The 19,286-nt window shown below is 43.8% G+C and overlaps 1 protein-coding gene across 8 annotated transcripts in view; it reads right to left on the minus strand.

Annotated features, from left to right (window-relative positions):
• Nucleotides 1-19,286, minus strand: part of PAX8 (paired box 8) — an 84,373-nt gene that overhangs the window by 17,684 nt on the left and 47,403 nt on the right. For 4 of the 8 annotated variants that reach the window (XM_072636804.1, XM_072636801.1, XM_072636803.1 and 1 more), the window contains exons 3-9: nt 18,336-18,501; nt 15,108-15,305; nt 13,559-13,647; nt 12,372-12,497; nt 11,508-11,683; nt 3,826-3,946; nt 3,090-3,296 (exon numbers count right to left, since the gene is read on the minus strand). In XM_072636804.1, the coding sequence (XP_072492905.1) occupies nt 3,090-3,296; nt 3,826-3,946; nt 11,508-11,683; nt 12,372-12,497; nt 13,559-13,647; nt 15,108-15,305; nt 18,336-18,501 (1,083 nt within the window). Of the gene's footprint in view, nt 1-3,089; nt 3,297-3,825; nt 3,947-11,507; nt 11,684-12,371; nt 12,498-13,558; nt 13,648-15,107; nt 15,309-18,335; nt 18,502-19,286 lie in introns of all 8 variants that reach the window. The other 4 variants (XM_072636799.1, XM_072636805.1, XM_072636802.1 and 1 more) reach the window with 1 other exon arrangement.

The following is a 19,286-nucleotide window of genomic DNA, read 5'->3' on the forward strand; positions in this document are numbered from 1 at the left end:
TGTAAGCCCTCGTGTTGCTTGGAGGTCATCTAGCCTAACCCTCTGGTATTATAAATGTGGAAACTGAGGCCCAGAAAAGGTGACTTGCCCAGGTCACATAAGCAATAAGTGAAAGAGTCAAGATTTGAACTCAGTGCCTTTGAGGTCAAGTTCTGCACTATATACAGTTTTATACATATTACACTACATACCATACACCATATATATTAAAACTTATTTGTTTAGTTTTCTCAGCTAAAAACCTTATCACAAATACACATACACACACACAAACACACACATATATATACACAGATATGTTTATATATGCATGTATGTATATAAAAATATATATGTATAAATCTCCAATTCATTCTCATTACATTTAGAGCAGGAGGAAACTATATGTGTATATGTATGTGTCTATATGTATGTATATATATGTCTGTATGTATGTGTGTATGTACATATGTGTGTATGTATATATAAACACTATACAAATAGGCTTTGGTTAAAGCACTTGACATCTTTGGGCTTCAAGGCAAGCTAGGTGGTCCTGAAGCCAAGAAGACTTGAGTTCAAATCCAACCTCAGACACTTACTAGCCATGTGACCTCGGTCAAGTCACTTTATATCTGTTTGCCTCAGTTTCCTCAGTGACAAAATGAGGATAATACACCTCCCTTGTAGGGCCACTATGAGGGTCAAATAACATTTGTAATGTGCTTAGAACAGCTCCTGACATGTAGTAGAAGCTTTAGAAATACTTAATACATTCCCCTCAGTTTCCTCATGTGGATAAAGAAACAGCTAAATTAGATCAGGGGTTTCTAGCCCTTTTAGTGTCATGTACGCCTTTGGCAGGCTGGTGAAGTCTAGGGACCCCTTCTCAGACTTCTGTTGTTAAGTGTATAAAATAAAATGCATAAGGTTACAGCAAAAGACAATTGTGATGGAATATAGCTATCAAAGTATTTTTTAAAAAGCAAATTCATTGACCCCAGGATAAGAACCCTCGAAATAGATAGATGATCTTTAAGGACTTTCCTGTTCTACATTCTATGATCTTGTCACTTTTAAGAGCCTTCTGTCTCTAAGAGTCTATGATTTTTTTCTTATATATTTTTTTCCTGCAGGAGCCTTGTCCAATAGCCTTTACGGCCATCCCAAGCTCTTCCCTCCCTCATTAAAGGGCATAACATTCATGACTATGAAGAAAATCCCAGAATCCTTTTCTTCCACTCACTGTCAGTATTTGAAGAAAACCTATTTCTTGCTTTACAATTCTTTATCTATTGTGACTCATCACTTGGGCAAGGACAATGCTCTCCTCATCAAAACCGTTATATATGCAAACAGAATCATATGCCCATCGAATCACATCATGCTCCTTATCAGAAGGACACTTCACTCGCCATTCCACCTAGCCCATTTGCTCCCAGTTTTGAGTTTTGCTTTTCTCTCAGATTCTCTTCCTTGTCTGATCTAGACTAAATAAACTCTCTCTACTAACCATTCACTTTTTCAATGTCCCTCTTTACTTCTCTCCTGCTTTGCACTTAACCAGATTTCCTTCACATCTCCTCCAAAAAGCATTCTTGCATTCAACACAGCATTGGGAAGAGAAAGAGATTTCCCAGTTGCCAAGCAGGCAATAAAAAAGAAAGGCACCAGAGACAGATGTTCATCCTGAGACTATTTGGAAAAACATGATTTACAGTGTCAACAACTGTGAGCTTACCCAGCTGTTGTTGCTGCTGGGTTGTCTGCAGAGATTCTTTTCTCATGGAAACCTAAATGGGGCCAGACCTCTGTGTGATGGCTAGAAATCTGGGCCAGCACCATCCCCTACCCTCCATTTGTGCCCTCTTTTCTACTGTTAATGAATCACCTTTTATATTAGAACTGTACTCCTGCTCTCCCTAAAGTACTTTTACATCATTTACATTTACTTACGAGTACACCTAGCCGTTACAGTGGACAGAGCACTGGGCTTGGGGTCAAGAAGACTCATCTTCCTGAGTTCAAATTCAGTCTCAGTTTGCACATACAACTTACTAACTGTGTGTGACCTTGGACAAGTCATTTCACCCCATTTACCTCAGTTTCCTCATCTGTAAAATAAGCTGGAGAAGAAAATGGCAAACTACTCCTGTATCTTTGACAAGAAAACCCCAAATGTGGTCACAAAGGATCAGACACAATTGGAAAAATAACTGAAAAGCATTAATAATAAGTATAATTGTTGTCCTTCATCCTTCTCTGTCCCAACTCATTGACTAGAAACTCCTTGAAGACAGGCACTGCTTCAATTTTGCTTTCACATACTCAAAGGCAGCTAGGTGTTATAGTGGATAGAGCACTGCATCTAGAGCAGACCCAGTTTTTTTCAACTATAAAATGGGGATGATAATCTCCTCCCTCTCAGGTTTCTTGTGAGGATCAGTATTTGTAAAGCCCTCAGCACAGCCAGCCACACAGAGAGAGCTTAATGAAAACTTGTTCCCTTTCTTTCCCCAATGTCTAGTGCTGCCTGGCCCATAATAAACTTGTATTAAATTGGGGAAAAAAGAAGAAAGGACTCTGGGCAAGGTCCCTGCCTCCAGTTTTCATGCCCAAAGACATTTCAGTGACCATGATCACCCCCAAGCCAGAAGTGAGTGCCCCTCAACCCCTAGACCCCCGCACCCCAGTTCATATCCTCCCTGCCAACTTTGGGGAGAGGGTTAGTTGGACTGCTAGACTGAAATCAGACCTGCCAGATGCCTCTTTCTTTCCTAAGCCTTTCAAAGTGCTTCCCTTCATGTCACACCTAATCTGACCTGGTGGAGATGGGGCAGGAATGGAGAGAGAGAGAGAGAGAGAGAGAGAGAGACAGAGAGAGAGAGAGAGAGAGACAGAGAGAGACAGAGAGAGACAGAGACAGAGAGAGACAGAGAGAGACAGAGAGAGACAGAGAGAGAGACAGAGAGAGAGACAGAGAGAGAGACAGAGAGAGAGTCACTCTGTATGGAGGAAAGAAGTGAGAGAAGGGATGGTGGTAGACTGATAACCCTATAGACCCTCCCACAATGCCCTGCATGGGCCCCCCAGGACCTCCCTGTCCATACCTGCAAGGAGGGCCTGGCCTGTGAACTGCCCATACACGGAGGCAGCATGGGGAAAAGCATTGAAGGATGGGACCGAGGCACCAGCTGGGCCCCCTGAGCCGACTTGTTGCAGATCCAAAAAGGCCGAGCTAGATAAAGAGGAAGGGGTGGAGCTAGAACTGGACCCATCGGGGGTTTCCTGCTTTATGGCGAAGGGTGAATGAGGATCTGCCGGAGGGAGGGAGACAAACAATGAGAGAGGAATGTGAGGAGATGGGATGAGAAGGCATGCACAAAATCAAACATGAGATGCAAAGGGGACGGGATGGGTCAGGGTGGGGGTCCGGGGAGGAGGGGGGACTAGGGGCTTCTCCGCATCACCAGGAAAGACAAGGCCATATCCCAGTCCCTCCTGCTCTGCGTCCTCCTGGGAGTCAATGAGATGGGGCAAGACAAAAGCTGGGTCTACTTCAACACTGTGCTGATCCTATAAGTTCAGAACCACAGGGTGAGGAAATAGCCTTCTCAACAGCACCTACCAACCCTTATACTTTGCTGAATTGGGAGAAGAAGGAGCCAGGACATGAAGTGTGATCGACATCACCCTCTGGCTGAGCCATGGCTACCCCTGGGTAGATTTCTAGCTGTACAGTCTATCTCTTCTTGCATGGCCCGGGAGCCCTCACAGAACCTTCTTCTAGCTAAACCCACTCATTCTCCTGCAGCTGTAGCCCAGCATAATCCCAGCCCCACATACCTGCCACCACAGGGTATGTCTGATGAGCTGAGAGATTGCGGCCAAGTGGTGTGTTGGAAGGGGTCAGTGTGGTCTTCCCATCATCCATGGCACTATTGAGCAGAGGCAGAGGATAGAGACCCTGGGGAGCAAAGAATAGTCAGTCCATAGAGAGTCCTGAAGTTGTCAGAACCAGCCCAGCAGGATGACGTCTAGAAGTCATCCTGACACTCCTAGACTTACCAACAGAGCATCTTCTCCCACTACCATGCTTTTGTACAGACTGCCCCCACCCTGTGCCCAATGCCACCCTGTGCAAGTCACCTAATCCTTCTATGCCTCATTTTTCTTATCCTCAAAATGAGGTAACTGGACTCAACAGCCTCTCATGTCCTTTCAGCTCTAAATCTATGACCCTGTGATGTACTTTACCCTCCCTGGACCTCAGCCTTCCTATTTGGACACAGAGAAAGAGATAGTTTTCTTATTCATGTGACTTATTGTGGGATTCACAGAATAAATCAAAGGATTACAGTGTTGGCAGGCACCTAAGAAAGAATCAAGTCCAACTGCCCCATCAACTTAGAAAGAGATTTTCTGAACTGAACTTTGAAGAATTCACTCTTAAGATTCAAACCTGTGGTTTGATCACTGGTAAGGAGATAGACACTATATACCAGGGTTACTATTCCAGGCAATCAGTCCATCAAGAAACATTTATCAAGCATGTTCTGTATTCTAGACATTATGCTAAGCAGTAAGAATATAAAAAAAGGAAGGAAGGAAGGAAGGAAGGAAGGAAGGAAGGAAGGAAGGAAGGAAGGAAGGAAGGGAAAAAGAAGAAAGTCCCTGCTTTCAAGGATCTCCCATCTTGATGGGAGAGAAAACAAGTAAATAACTGTGTGATCTTAAGATATATACAGAGCAGGAAAAGTACTAAGGGGTGAGGGTAGGAGTGGGAATGACCAGAAACGTCTCCTACAGAAGTGGAATATGACCACATTGTATACTAGGGTTTTTCTCTAGCCCCAAGTAAAGATGAGTTATTATCCTTAGTCTCCCTTAGCATTTAGGTCTAATTTCAATAAAAAATTATTGAGATTTGCAAAGGGTTTATCATACACCCTTAATATCTTGATTTTAATTCTTATCAGTCTTCGTACATTCCTCTGCAGACTTTAGCACCAATATCTCTTCGGATACTTGGGATTTGTCTCCCTCAAAGCAGGAATTCAGTCAAAAGCTTGACACACACATAACACACATTGTACAGAGACTATGGACTCATAGCATCCTCAAACTCTTTAAGTTGGGGGGCTTTCCAAAAGTCCCTCCTTTTGATTTTTTTCCCCATGGGGCTATGCCAAAACAGCCCTGATTCTGAGATTGGAGGAGCTGAATTCAAAGGACCTCAGTTCCTTCACCCACAAAATTAAGAGGATTGGACAAAAAGAATCTTTGAGGTCCCTGCAGCTCTAGGATCCTATGACCCTAATTCACTCAACTGCCCTGGTGTTCCTTTAGAGCTCTAGATGAAGACCTCCCTCTCCACACAGAGACCCTCAGAGATGATGCCCACACAGCCAGACACATCATGAGTCTCATAGAGGCACACTGCCTCCTATCAGTTCACAAACACGTGCAAAGCTCTGTTACATAACAAACCCTCTGACTGATTACTCCTAATTATTTTCACTAAAGTCATGATTCCAAGGAACCACATCACTTTCCAGTTGTGTCTTGGGTGTCTCCAGAAGCCGTATTATATCCTCCAGGCCACCAGAGCGCCATTGAGGGCAATGAAGCAGGTACTGACTAAATGGTCTTCAAGGAAGGGAAGATTGGCCTGAAAGGGCCTATAGCTTAGGATTGGACTGGACTGAAACTGCTTAGAACCCAAAGCAGGGAAATGGAACAAAATACCTAGTTTCTAGAAGGTTGCTTTTTTTTTTAATTTAAGTTTAAGCACCCCAATCATCAATATTCAATCAATATAGTAAATGATACAAGGTGTCCCAAAAGTCTTCATGAAATTTAAAGGGTTTAGGGTTTTCTTTTAGCTTAAACGTGAGCTCAAATTTGCACAAAGACTTTTGGGACACCTTGAAACAATTTCTTCCCATTGTTTCTTTGTTGTTATTTCAGTCATGTCCAACACTTTGTGACTCCATTTGGGTTTTTCTTGGCAGAGATACTAGAGTCATTTGCCATTTCCTTCTCCAGCTCAGAGGAAACTGAGGCAAACAGCATTAGGTGACATGTCCAGGGTCACACAGGAAAACAAATCTTCCTGACTCCAGCACTAGCATTCTATCCACTGTGCCAGTAGCTGCCCCTTGCAATAACTATATATGGCCAATTCATCTTCTTTTAAGTCCTCCAAAAATTCATCAAATACCTCTCATGTGGTCCAATACATAATAATACATGTACGATTGATTTTTTTTAACCGAATCAAGGGGATGTTTTGGGATTGCGTTCATATAGCTTTCCTCATTCCTGGTGTCAGAAATCATCACCAACTCCTCCTTGGCTGAATGTCTTTACTTGGGAGGGGCTCTTCTGATGATGACCAGCTGTGACTTAATGGTCAGAACTTAAACTTCATGAGGCCTATGTTATCTTAGGTCTCCTACATCCCAAAACTGTTAGGTAAGGGACTTGACAGGAGCCCAAGGGAATTAACACTCCTGGGGCTCAAGAGAGTAGTTTGACCTGGTGCTGACCATCCACTCTGCATCTTGAGTGATTGGCCACATGACTGCCCTGGGGCATTTTCCTTTCCCAAGTTATAATATATAATATGCATTTGGCTGTTCCATGTTAATATTGTCTGATAAATACAAGAGTATGTGGAGTACGCATGTATACCCATATACCTTTAGGGTCAGAAGGGACCTTAGAGGTCATCTAGTCTGATCCTTTCCCTTTACAGAGAGGAGAGCTGAGGCCCAATGAAGTTAAGTGACTTGCCCAAGACCATCAGGAGGGTAAGCGGCAGAGACAGGATTTGTACGCAGGCCGTCTGACTCCAAAGCTGATGCTCTTTCCACTGCCCCACTCTGTCTAATTGTCATTTCTAGAGGAACAATGGCTTTGTCCTCTTATCATAACTTGAGATGCCCCAAGTGAGTAAGTGAATGAGAGGATGAAAGAATAAGCTAATATTCTAACTCCAAGAATTAGTGAACTCATGAAAGGGTATGCTGGGATTCCTCCCTAGCTGTGGAGAGAGAAGTTTACATTCAAGGCCTTTTCCTGTGTCCAGCAAAGGCTAAGGTGAGGGAGGAGAGAAAAGATTGGTTGCTCAACAGACAAAGATTATATCAGCAATGAAAGAGTAAGAGATGGATGGCAGGAGGATCCCAGGCTTCCAGAAGGGCTTGGAGCATAGCAAGGTGTCTCAGCACCACATGGACCGTGATAGATATGTGCATATCACTCCAATGCCAGCTTCTGTCTCCACTTGTCTCCATTCACGGCCCCCCTCTCCTAGACCTGACTAAGCAAGTTGTCCTGGAAGGGGGGAGGGTACAACTGAAAAATGGAGCCAGTCTTTAGGAAATATTGCTTCGACAGAAGCCTTCATTGGCTGTCAGCTGGCTGGCTGGTGTGCAACTCATTGTTTTCCTGCAGGCTGGCTCAGTCACACAGATTAGGTTCTCTCTCTCTCTCTCTCTCTCTCTCAATATCTCTCTCTAGACTCTTAGTGCAGACCTCATTTCTCTCCATGGAGCCAATGACATCTTCTCTGCTGACTCGCTGATGAACACCCAGGGCCTCTTCTCAGACTTGCTGATAACCTGATCTCCAGTGGCCCCCTCTTCTCAGCATCCACTGCTGGTAAAAATCGCTGATGCATAGCCCTCCCCAGCTGCAGGTGATGGCTCAGGCCCAACTCCCCCAAAAGCCACTGGCTACAATTCACTTGGTTACTCATATCCGTACCTAGACCCAGTCAATCCTTGAAGATTGGCCACAGAAGGAGAGGCCCCCAGTGGTCATTCCTTCCTAAGGATGCTAAGTGGAGCAATCTCATGTTGGAATATAGAGCTTGGGGAATTTCCTGATCTCACTTTCAGTGAGGTCAAGCAGAATCAGGCTGGGTGACCCAGGGGGCAGCCAGAGAAGTAAGTACAGGAGAAGCCAACAAGCTTTTGGTCAAAGGATGGAGACAAGGGAGGGAAGCAGATGGTTCTGGGGATGCTGGGGCTGAGGTTTTCTGAGCATGGTAAAATGTCTTTCCTCGATGCCCTCAACAATGCACCTACCCAAGATCCCCAGTCAGTCCTATAACTCATCCTGTCTCCCCTAGCATTGTTCTTTGGAAAAAAAAAAAACTTTCCTCTGCATCTCAATCTTCATTTCTCTAGTTCATTATTGTTGCTCATCTTTGACTCTTCATGGCCTCATTTTGAGCTTTCTAGGAAGTGATACTAGAGTGGTTTGCCATTTCCTTCTCCAGTTCATTTTACAGATGAGGAAACTGAGGCAAACAGGGTCAATTGACTTGCCCAGGGTCACACAGCTAGGAAGTGCCTGAGGTCAAATTTGAATTTGTGACTTCCTGACTTCCGACTTGGTGCTCTGTGCACTGTTGTGCCACCTAGCTGCCCATTTTTATACACATGTCATCTTATCTGTCCTCAGTGACTGGGGCAGAGTAAAATGGGGGCAGAGCCAAGATGGTGGAGTAGAAAGATGGACCTGTAGAAGCTCCCCCACATAGCTGATAAAATACCTGTAAAAAATGACTCTAAACAAATTCTAGAGCAACAGAAGTCATAAAACAACAGAGTGAAAGAGATTTCCAGCCCAAGATAGCCTGGAAGGCCAACAGGAAAGGTCTATCACTTCAAGTCTATGCAGAGCGCAGCCCAGTATGGGCCACACAGTGCAGCAGGGATAGGACCAAGAACAATATTCAGGGAGCCACTAGCTGTAGCAGTTCCCAGATTGCTCAACTCACAAACACCATAAATAGTTTCAAAGGTCAGTGAGAAAGCTCCTTCACCCAAGAGAAGGGAACATTGTCTGGACCACCTGCAGCAGCCACTGTTTCCATTTTTGGAGCCCTCAGCCTAAATCCCCCAGGGAAATTGAGCCTCTGATCTGAATTTCAGACCTGAGTGTGGCCCTGGGGTGAGGAGGAGCACTGGTGGAGTTGGAGGCAGTTGTGGAGAGGGAATTCTACTCTCAGATTCTGGGCAGAAAAGTTTTGGTTGCTCCCAGACCAGTGCAGAGGCCAGGAGAGAAGTAAACTCCTTTCCCTTGATTGTGCTACCTTGGAGGAATTGAGAACTTACAGGTCCCTAGAGTATACCCTCCTCTTGACAAAAGACTCAAAAGTCAAGTAACTGGCTGGGAAAATGCCCAAAAAAGGGAAAAAAAAATAAGATCATAGAAGGTTACTTTCTTAGTGAACAGGTATTTTCTTCCATCTTTTCAGATGAGGAAGAATAATGCATACCATCAGAGGAAATCAAGGCTTCTGCATCCAAAACCTCCAAAATAAATATTCAATGGTCTCAGACCATTGAAGAGCTCAAAAAGGATTTTGAAAATCAAGTAAGAGAGGTGGAAGAAAAATTGGGAAGGGAAATGAGAATGATGCAAGAAAATCATGAAAAGCAAGTCAACAGCATGCTAAAGGAGACCCAAAATATGCTGAAGAAAATAACAACTTTAAATATAGGCTAACTTAATTGGCAAAAGAGGTCCAAAAAGCCAATGAGGAGAAGAATGCTTTCAAAAGCTGAATCAGCCAAATGGAAAAGGAGATTCAAAAGCTCACTGAAGGAAATAGTTCTTTAAAAATTAGAATGGAACAGATGGAGGTTAATGACTTTATGAGAAACCAAGTGACTTGGGCAGGCTGGGCCAAGCTTAAGAGGGCCTTGGCTGGAAGGGACATGGAGAGGTCAAACATAGACTGAAAGTGATGGGTATGGCGGTTGAGTGAGGGAACTCTTTTGACAGTAACTGAGTAATATGTCAATTATCAGCAAAAGAAAAAGCACATTGGACCAGGAACAGAAACTTGGGTCCTTTCAGAGGTGTGGTGGCAAGTATTTAACAACCAGGTCTCCGCTCCCCTTCTCAAAATGTACGCATAGCACACTTTTAAATTTGGTCTTCATTATTAGAATTTTCTTCATTATGTTTCAAATCTAAATAATCAACAAAATAATAAAACAAACCCTGATGTGTAGCCTTTGCCAATGTTAGAGGCATAAATGCTCGTGATTAAAATTTCACTATCAGCTTTCTGAGAGTCAGCACAAGCTGATCTTCTAACACTAGCTCACTTACTAGTTACCTGGGTGTCCTTGGCAAATTGCTGAAACTCTGAGCCTCAGTTTCCTCATTTGTAAAAGAAAGAGAATGATACCTCTCCTACTAAAAGTCAGCCTGTCATAGTGAAAGAGTGTTGGATCTGGAGTCAAGAAGATCCAGATTCGAATCCTGTCTTGAACATTTATCTAGCTGTGTGACCTTGGGAAAGTTATAAGATCATAGATTTGGAAGGTAAAGGACATCTTATCCTCAAATCCTCATTTTATAGATGAGGAAACTGAGAGCCAGAGAGGCAAAGGGACTTCCCCAACGTCACACAGATAGCAAATGTCAGGATTTGAACCTAGCCCTCTGACTCCAAATCCAGCTCTATTCCCACCACACCATGATGCCTCAGTTTCTTCATGTGCAAACAATGAGAATACCTCATAGGGGACTGGACCAGAGATCTTCTCTAGCTTCATGATCCCATGATGCCCAGAGTTTGTTGTGAGTAGGAAATGAGATGTGATAGGTCCTGATTGGGAGTCAGAAAACAGGTACACTTGTCTCTTCTCCCTAGTTCCTTGTATGGGTTATCAGCTTAGCAAGTCATTTCATTTCCTTGGGCTTAAGCTTTCTCATATGTAAAAGAGGGTGAATAATGCCTGCCTGACTGAAAGGCACAGTGGGAAAATCCCTGGGGTAGTTAAATTCATCTCTACCTATGTAACCGTGCCTCTGAAAGCCTCACTCCCTTTATCTGCAAAATGGCCCAATTCAATGACCACTAAGGACCCTCCTTGGTCTAAATCTGTTCTCTTACACAAGGCACTCTGGGGACTTTAAAGGCAGGTATTTAGACACATCTGTTCACATAATTGAGCTCTCAGAGTTATTAAGAAAACCAACCAGTGAATGTTTGTCAAATGGTTTTAAAAATTATAAAATGAGATTTCATTTCCATTATTGTTACATGGGGCATTTGTGTATATGTGGTGTGTGTGTGTGTGTGTGTGTGTGTGTGTGTGTATGTAAGAGGCAGAGAGATGGAGAGAAGAGAGAGACAGGAGAGAGAGAGAGAGAGAGAGAGAGAGAGAGAGAGAGAGAGAGAGAGAGAGAGAGAGAGAGAGAGACAGAGACAGAGAGAGAGACAGAGACAGAGAGAGACAGAGACAGAGAGAGACAGAGAAGAAGAAGAAGAAGAAGAAGAAGAAGAAGAAGAAGAAGAAGAAGAAGAAGAAGAAGAAGAAGAAGAAGAAGAAGAAGAAGAAGAAGGAGGAGGAGGAGGAGGAGGAGGAGGAGGAGGAGGAGGAGACCAATCCAGATCTGTACTAAATAATTTTCTTGTTTTGTGTAGCTGTATAAGAAGTTCTGGAAAGAGGCCTCCAGGTGTTGCAGAGCTCCCTCCCGGGCCCAGAGCTTACCTGCTCGCCTTTGGTGTGGCTGGGAGATGGGTAAGCCTCCGTGTAATGCTGCCTCTCAAAGGGACAGTCCAGCGACTCCAGGTGATGCTGGCTGAACGTGTCTGTCCTCAGGTGCTTCCGTGACCCACTCCCACTACTCTGAGAATCGATGCTCAGTCGGCAGCTGTCCTGGTCACCTGTGAACCCAGAGTGGAAGATAGCCTCAGAGAAGGCCCCAGTCACCCCATGGCTCTCCCCCAGGTGTCTCTTTAGAGGGAGGGGGTCCTATGTACTGTCCCAGGGACTCCCCCTAATTTGTGTCACCTACTGTCCTTGGCCTGCCTAAATCCCCTTAGAAAGTCAAACTCCTTGGGTTTGAATGAGCACCTTTAGGAGATGTTTAGCATATAATCTAAGATATAATCTGGGCATTAAAGATGCCCCAGAAACCAGTCCTGTCCCTAACACTGTGTGATTTTGGGGAAGTGATTTCCCCTCTCTGGGCCTCAGTTTCCATCTCTGTTCAATAAGAAGACTACATTAGGTGACTATAAAGGGTCCTGTCAGTCTTGACATCTTAGAATGTTATCAGTCCCATTCTGGGGCAGCTTTTCTTCCAGGATACATCCAACACAAAGGCCTGTTCTGATCTATCAGAAGCTTCAGGACCCCTGGGTACCATATCTGCCCTCTCAACACACAGACAGAATAAATCTATCTCTTTTTTCTGAGGGCTGGAGAAACTGGTAAGCATCATCAGGTTAGTCATTGTGATCTTTAAGACCCAGGTGGGAAGTTTGGCTCCACTCTCCCAACTAAAGACTGTGACCAGCTACCCATCATATCCCCTGGGGGCGTCCACTCCCCAATTCCTCCCCTACTCACTGTCATCCATTTTTCTCTTGCTGTCATTGCCAGGCTGAGCAATTCCCAGGAGCCCATTGATGGAGTAGGTTGAACCTAGTGAATCTGACTGTGGAGACTCTGGAGGTGTCACAGCTGAGCTGGGGACTGAAGTGGAAACAAGACAGGAGAAAGGATGGGCGTCAGGATGATTCTCTAGCTCCCTGTGCTGGGGAGAGCAAGACCCTTCAGCCTTGAAGAATAAATGGCTAGAAAGAGGCATTGTAATGGTATTATCAACAGAGAACCAGCCTCTGAGTCAAGAAGACCTGAGTTCAGGTCCCCACACAGGGCTCTGTGACTCTGGGCAAGTCAATTAATCTTTGAGTGCTCCCAGGCAACCCTTGATACTATAAATAGCAGAGCAGGTGGCAATCTGCATTTCTAGAAGGTGTTTTCTTACCTCACTGAGTTCTTCAACCAAGAAAATAATGGTCCATACTCCCCCCACACACATCCAAAAAAAAAAAAAATGAACATCTCACAGTTCTCAGCCCTTCCCTCTCTGGAAAGATTGAAATCAGGACACCTGATTTTATCACAGTTCTGCCATTAATTCACCATGTGATCTTATTCAAGTCACTTCCCTCTCTGAGCCTTAGTTTCCTCAACTGTAAAAAGGCAACATGAGGGAGGGAGTGTGGACTGAATCAGCTATGAGGTTTTGCACAAGCTCTAAAAATGCCTATGATTTTCAGTTTGTCCCCTTTCTGGCCACTCTTCAGAATCTAGAGAAACTGGTGACATCTCATGCCTACTGTGTGAATACATCAGGGTGTGGTCAAATCTGCACGTCTACATGTGAATGCATGTATGTGTGAGGATATAGGAATATAAGAGAGTACATATATGTAAGAGATTTTATAAGTAAGAGGCAGAAAACATGGAGTATAGAGCAGCCTACTAGGTGTAGAGTCAGGAAATCTGGGTACTAATCCTACCTCAAACACCTATTAGCTGTATGACCCTGGGCAAGTCACTTAAACACTGAATCACAGCTTCTCTATCTATAAAATGGGGGTAAGAACCCTTTTAAGATCCACCTTGAAGAGCTGTAAGGTAAGGTTACTAGGAAAATCTCAAATTGCAAAGTCAAAGTTCAGTTATAATAATACTGATGACTAATAATGCGTATCTGTGAAACTGGAGATGGGGCTATTGGTACTTACTCAGGGTATGTCCTGGGCTTAGAGACTTGGAAGCGACACAGCTATCCATGGGGAGGTTGAATGGCTGCTGCACTTTGGTCCGAATAATTCTGTTAGGAAGAGAAATAGAAGGATGCTGGGGACACTGGAGATCCTGAATTTCTAAAGTCCCAGATTTCAGGCGAGGCCCTCTCCACAACACTTATGAATGATGCTCTAGGGAGTCCAGAGCTAGAGAGAGAGAGCTCTTTCTGCAGCCCAGAGATGGAATGCTCTACTTTCCCAACACTCTCAGGGGCAAGCACTATCTCGGGAGGACCCTGGTTCAAATCTAGTTCTGCCTTGGAAAAGCCACTTAACCTTTCTTTATCTCCACATTGAAAGAGCTGAAATCTATGGCCTTCTAGTTCTAAATCTACAAACCCATAAGCTCTCTGTGTCTTGGAAACCAGCCACATTGGACAATAGAGTCAAAAAGAAGGGTACCTGCCTGCTAGATCTAGCCAAGCAGGAAGCTGGTTGGGGTGCAGCTCATATGAGACACCTAGCTAAAGTCCAGTTACTTAGCCAGCTACCTCAAGGGACCACTGATAGAAAAAGCCTCTGTTGAGGAAACTAGGCAGTGCAATGGATTGAGCATGGGGAATGGATTCAAGAAAACCTGAGTTCACATCTGATCTCAGACACTTACCAGCTGTGTGACCCTGGGCAAGTTAGCTAAAAAAAATCTCTTTGTCTGAGCTTCTTCATCTATAAAATGGTAATAATAATAATAGCACCTACCTCACAGGGTTGACTAGCAGAGAATAAATATAAATAAATATAAAAAATAATAAATATAAATCTTAGCTATTACTTTTATTATTGAGAAAACTAGTATGCAGCTTATAAAGAAAGGAGGTGGAAGATAGGTTCCCTCTGAGAAGAGAGGGACAGCCTCTGTCCAGGAGACCCCAAAGGATCAAAGTCTAAGGGAGACAGAGGGAAGAGTTGTTTCCCTTAATTCAAATCCATTTAACAATCATTTATTGAGTTGCTTGCTTTGTTAGGCAGGAGGGATCCAAGTCAAAAATTAGACTCTCTGTCCTCAAGTTTGTATTCTACTGGGGAGAAACAATATGTCCACCGATTGGTTTCTACAAAGAGTAAATTCAAAGGAATTGAAGGGAGCAGAGGGAATGATCCCAAATGACAGTTTAAGAAAGGCCTGGTAGGGTGGTGGCACCTGAGCTGAGCTCTGAGGCAAGCTAGGGATGCTAGGAGCTGAGGGGAAAGGAGGAAAGTCTCATCTCAGCCATTCACACAGCCCCTGCTCGGGCAATAGAAGAAAAATGGCCTTTTCTCTCTACACCTGAAGTCTACCCATTGGGTTGGGTTTCTAGATACCCACAATTTCCTCCTTCAACTCACTTTCCCAATTCCTAAAGGGGCCATTTCAGGAGTCTAAAACCCTATTCTAGTCCAAGTGTATGGAATCCAATCCCTGCCCTCAATCCTCCCTTCCCTCAGTCAGAACTGATTTAGTAGTGACTCCAAATGGTCAGGGCTCTGTACTTCTCTCCTTTCCTACCTGTTGATTGAGCTGACACTGGGGACAGTGTCATTGTCACAGACCCCTTCAGCTAGGAGCCTGTCCCGAATCTCCCAGGCAAACATGGTTGGATTTTGCCGCTTGTAATCCCCAATCTTCTCCACCACCTTAGGGGTGGCCACCTTTGGCTTTGAGCCCCCAATCACTCCAGGTCGGATGCTCCCAGTCTCGTAGTACCTACTCCAATAGAGAACGCCAGAGAATTACCCAGTAAGCAAGTGAGGACAGAGAGGGTGGTGAGCAGGGGAGTGGGGTGGCAGAGTTCAGTTCTTTCTGGCTTTAGTTTATCCTGTTTAGGGTTTTTGGGGGAAGGAAATATGGGCTGATGAAGTGGGCCTCCAAAGAGATGGTTTTTGGAAAGTTTCAAAGGCAGAGGATGGTTTAGTAGAATGAGTACTTGGCCTGACATTTCCAATCATGCTTTAAGTATTTGCTAACTGTGTTTGGGAAAGTCACCTCATCTCTCTGAACCCTGGTTTCCTCAGTTGCAAAATTGGGGCATTTGAAGCACATGATCTCTGAAGTCTCTTCTATCTTTAAATCCCAGGAGGATCCCTGTTCCTTACCAAGACACAATACCCATCCTTTAATAGGATCCTAGACATGGAGTTAGAAGGGATCTCAGAGGCCACTGAGTCCAACCCCATCAACTTACAGATGAGGCCCGAGGAGTTAATTTGTCCAAGGCATCAAGTATCAAAGGTGGGTTTGAAACCAAGACTCTTGACTCTACAGTAGGGGCCTTTTCCACTGCGCCTTACTGTTTTCCTTTACTTCTTCAGTTGTCCTCCCCCTGTATCTCCACCAGAGGCCACTCTTTTAATGGATGCCTGACTGGACTGGAGGTTGGACCCATTTCCATTAATTTATCTGTGTGACTTTGAGCAAGTTACTTAACCTCTCTGGGGATCAGCTTCCTTATCCATAGGAGGGCTCAGACTAGTTGACCATTACAATCCCTTCTGGCCCTAAATTTATGATCTTATGGCCCTATAACTTCTTACTTGCCTTCTACCCTAAGATTCTGTGTTATGGTGCAAGCTATAGGCAGAAAAGGGTAGCTACAGGGAACATGATTTCATATTCAATCAGCTTGGCTTGGGTTGAGGAATTCATCACTTTTTCCTCTCTGGTTCTCCCCATTTCACCTGCCCAGGTAGCCCAGCTTTCTCTGTGACCTGAAGATTGGCCCTCTCTGTCTTCTGTTGCTACTTAATCCTTACTTTCTGCACTTGGTTCAAGGTTGGGCTTGTTCTCTTGCTCTCTTGGTCCCTGGACAATCAAGGTTCTGTTCCCAGGCCCATTCATTGGTTAAGGTGAAAATTATTGAGCCCCAACCCATAGATATCCCTACGGAAAGACTTGTTAAAGAAATCCCCTAAATTAGCCTCTTTTCTGTTTATAGCACATTATCAAGTTCCTCCAAGTGGAGTCCACTATCCACAGGTAACAACATAATAACAATAACAAAAAAAATTATATGTTGCTTTAATTTTTGTAAAGTAGCATATGTAACTATATGTAATATCCATATTCATATGTGTATACCTATACATGCATATATGAGTTTATGTATGGGCATATATATATATATATAGATGTATATGTACATATACATGGGTATAAAATTTTGTCCTCAAGCCAATCCTGGGTGGTGGGTGCTATTATTATACTCTTTTTATATTATATTGTATTATATTATACTATATTAATTATATTATATTGTATTATATTATATTATTCTATATTTAATCATGTCGTATCGTATTGCATTGCACTACATTACATTACATTATATTATATTATTATACTCTTTTTACAAATGAAGAAACTGAGGCTCAGGAACATTGAGTGACACACCCAAGATCACATCAGGAATATCTAAGGTGAGATTGACCTCAGAAGCTGTTGACACTAAGTCCAGCACTTTTGTATTTGCATCCTTGGTGTCTTATACAATGTCTGTGCATGGTAGGTAGCTCAATGTGATAGAGTCAAGTTTCAAAGACTGAGGTTCAAATCCAGCCTCAGCTACTTAATAGTTGTATGTGACCTCAGAGAAGTCATTCAGTCTCTTGGAATCTCAGTTTCCTAAGATACAAAATGGGGATAATTACTCCTTCCTAAGGAGATTATTGTGAGGACCAGGTGAGATAATGTAGACAAAAGCCTTTGCATATATTAGAATAAATGTCAGCTATTACTTTGGCTTTTATTAATAAATTATTACTAATGAATTAAGAATTATTAAAATAATTACTAGTATTACAAGAACCTGGATTCCTCAATAAACTGGCCCCTGGGTCTGTCAGCCATCTCTCTGATTTATCTTCAGAACTGACTTTCCCTCCTCACTTCATCTTTTCTTCTCTCAAAGCCGCCAATTCTTTTGTCTCATAGCTCTGCTCTAACTCTTAGCTCTCATCCTTAGTTATGCCTCTTATCTTAAAAATCCAAGTCCTTCATCTGGCCTGTCTCTGTCTCTATTTTAACAATGTTAGAACAGAACAATGTGAAACTGCTATGCCATCCCTCAGTCTGGCTCAGGATGAGGAGACACTTAAATCTGCAGGAGAATATGAGGAATGTGGGAAGAAGCCCTTATTATGTGTCTCCAAACTCTCAAATACAAGACCTGCTGAAGATGGTATTCTGGATCATAAGTGGGTTGTAGTAGTCAAGTTCAAGGGTGTCTCTCTGCCTAGGGTCCAATCAGATCATGTCCTCAGCCCATACTCTGTCGGGTACTGTACCAAGTGAGGGAGATACAAAGAAAGGCAAAAATAATTCCTACCCTCAAGGAGCTCCCATTCTAACGAGAGACAGAACACACAAACAACTGTGTATTAACAAGATAGATACAGTATAAATGGGAGATAATCTCAGAGGGAAATGGAGGGATCTAGGAAAAGCCTAGTAGGGGGTAGAGAGGCTAAGAGGAGGGATACGGGAAAGGCTTTCTGCAAAAGGTGGGGTTTGAGTTGAATCATGAAGAACACCAGGGAAATCTGGAGGCAAAGGAGAGAAAGCAAAGCATTCTAGGCATGGTAAATAGCCAGGGCAAAGTATTAGGGTAGGGAGATGGAGTATTATGTTCCAAGAATTGCAACAAAGTCAAGATCACTGGAGGAAAAGCCCTAGGAAGGGGGATGTTGGGGAACAGGGCAGTCAAAAGTATCAGGTAGAAGAGATGAATTTCGTGCTTACCTGCCCAGTATCTTGCTGACACAGCCGTGGCTGACCCGGAGCTGGCGTGAGATGTCACAGGGTCTCACACCCTGATGGGCCAGGTCCACAATGCGCTGGCGTACCACCTCAGGAAGAGGCCGGCCATTCACAAAGGCTCCACCCAGCTGGTTCAGCCCCCCATGGCCTAAAGAAAGAACATCCCCCCCATCCCCAAGTGGGTGGGCATGGGGGAGAAGGAACAAGTAAGAGAATTGAATTAAAAAATAGCTTGCGTCCCCCCCCCCCCCCATCAAAAGCTTGTCCACTTTATTTTGGCACATACCAGCAATGTGTGGCAGACATAGACCTCTAGTTTTCCTGTAAGCTACAAGTGGGCCCAGAACCTCATCTCTTTAGTCCCATCATGAAACAGACCATCCAAGGGAAGTTTGTTGGCCACAGGGGAGAAGGCGAAAGTTGGGGACTCTCAGGAAGGGGATGAGAAGGGATGCTTTCTGCCAAAATACTGGAGCAAGGGTAGATTCAGGGGCAAACAAGGTCACAATTCTGATCTTGGAAACACCATAGTCCCAGAGTAATGATTTTGAAATCAAGACTTGAATACTAATCCTGTCTTTGTCATTGTCTGTGCAACCTCAGGTAAATCACTTAACCTCCCTGGGCCTTAGTTTTATCATCTGTAAAATGAAGGGGTTGAACAAGAGGGCCTCTAGGTTCCCTTTCAACTCTAAATCTATGATCCAATGAGTCTTCCAGTGTCCTCTAACTCCCTGCTTTTTCTTTCTATACTCTTTTGGTCCTAAGGAGGCAGACAGAAAGAAGACTGTGCTGGAAACCAATCAAGGAACCCACGTTCTAAACTCAGCTTCTGCTACTCACTAAACGTATGACCTAGAAAAATCATTTCCCTCTCCAAACATCAGTTTCCAGAGTTGGGCTAGGATTCAAGAGTTCTTTATTTTTAAGGCC

Source organism: Notamacropus eugenii, chromosome 1, assembly GCF_028372415.1.
Source record: "Notamacropus eugenii isolate mMacEug1 chromosome 1, mMacEug1.pri_v2, whole genome shotgun sequence".
NCBI classification, from domain to species: Eukaryota; Metazoa; Chordata; class Mammalia; order Diprotodontia; family Macropodidae; genus Notamacropus; species Notamacropus eugenii.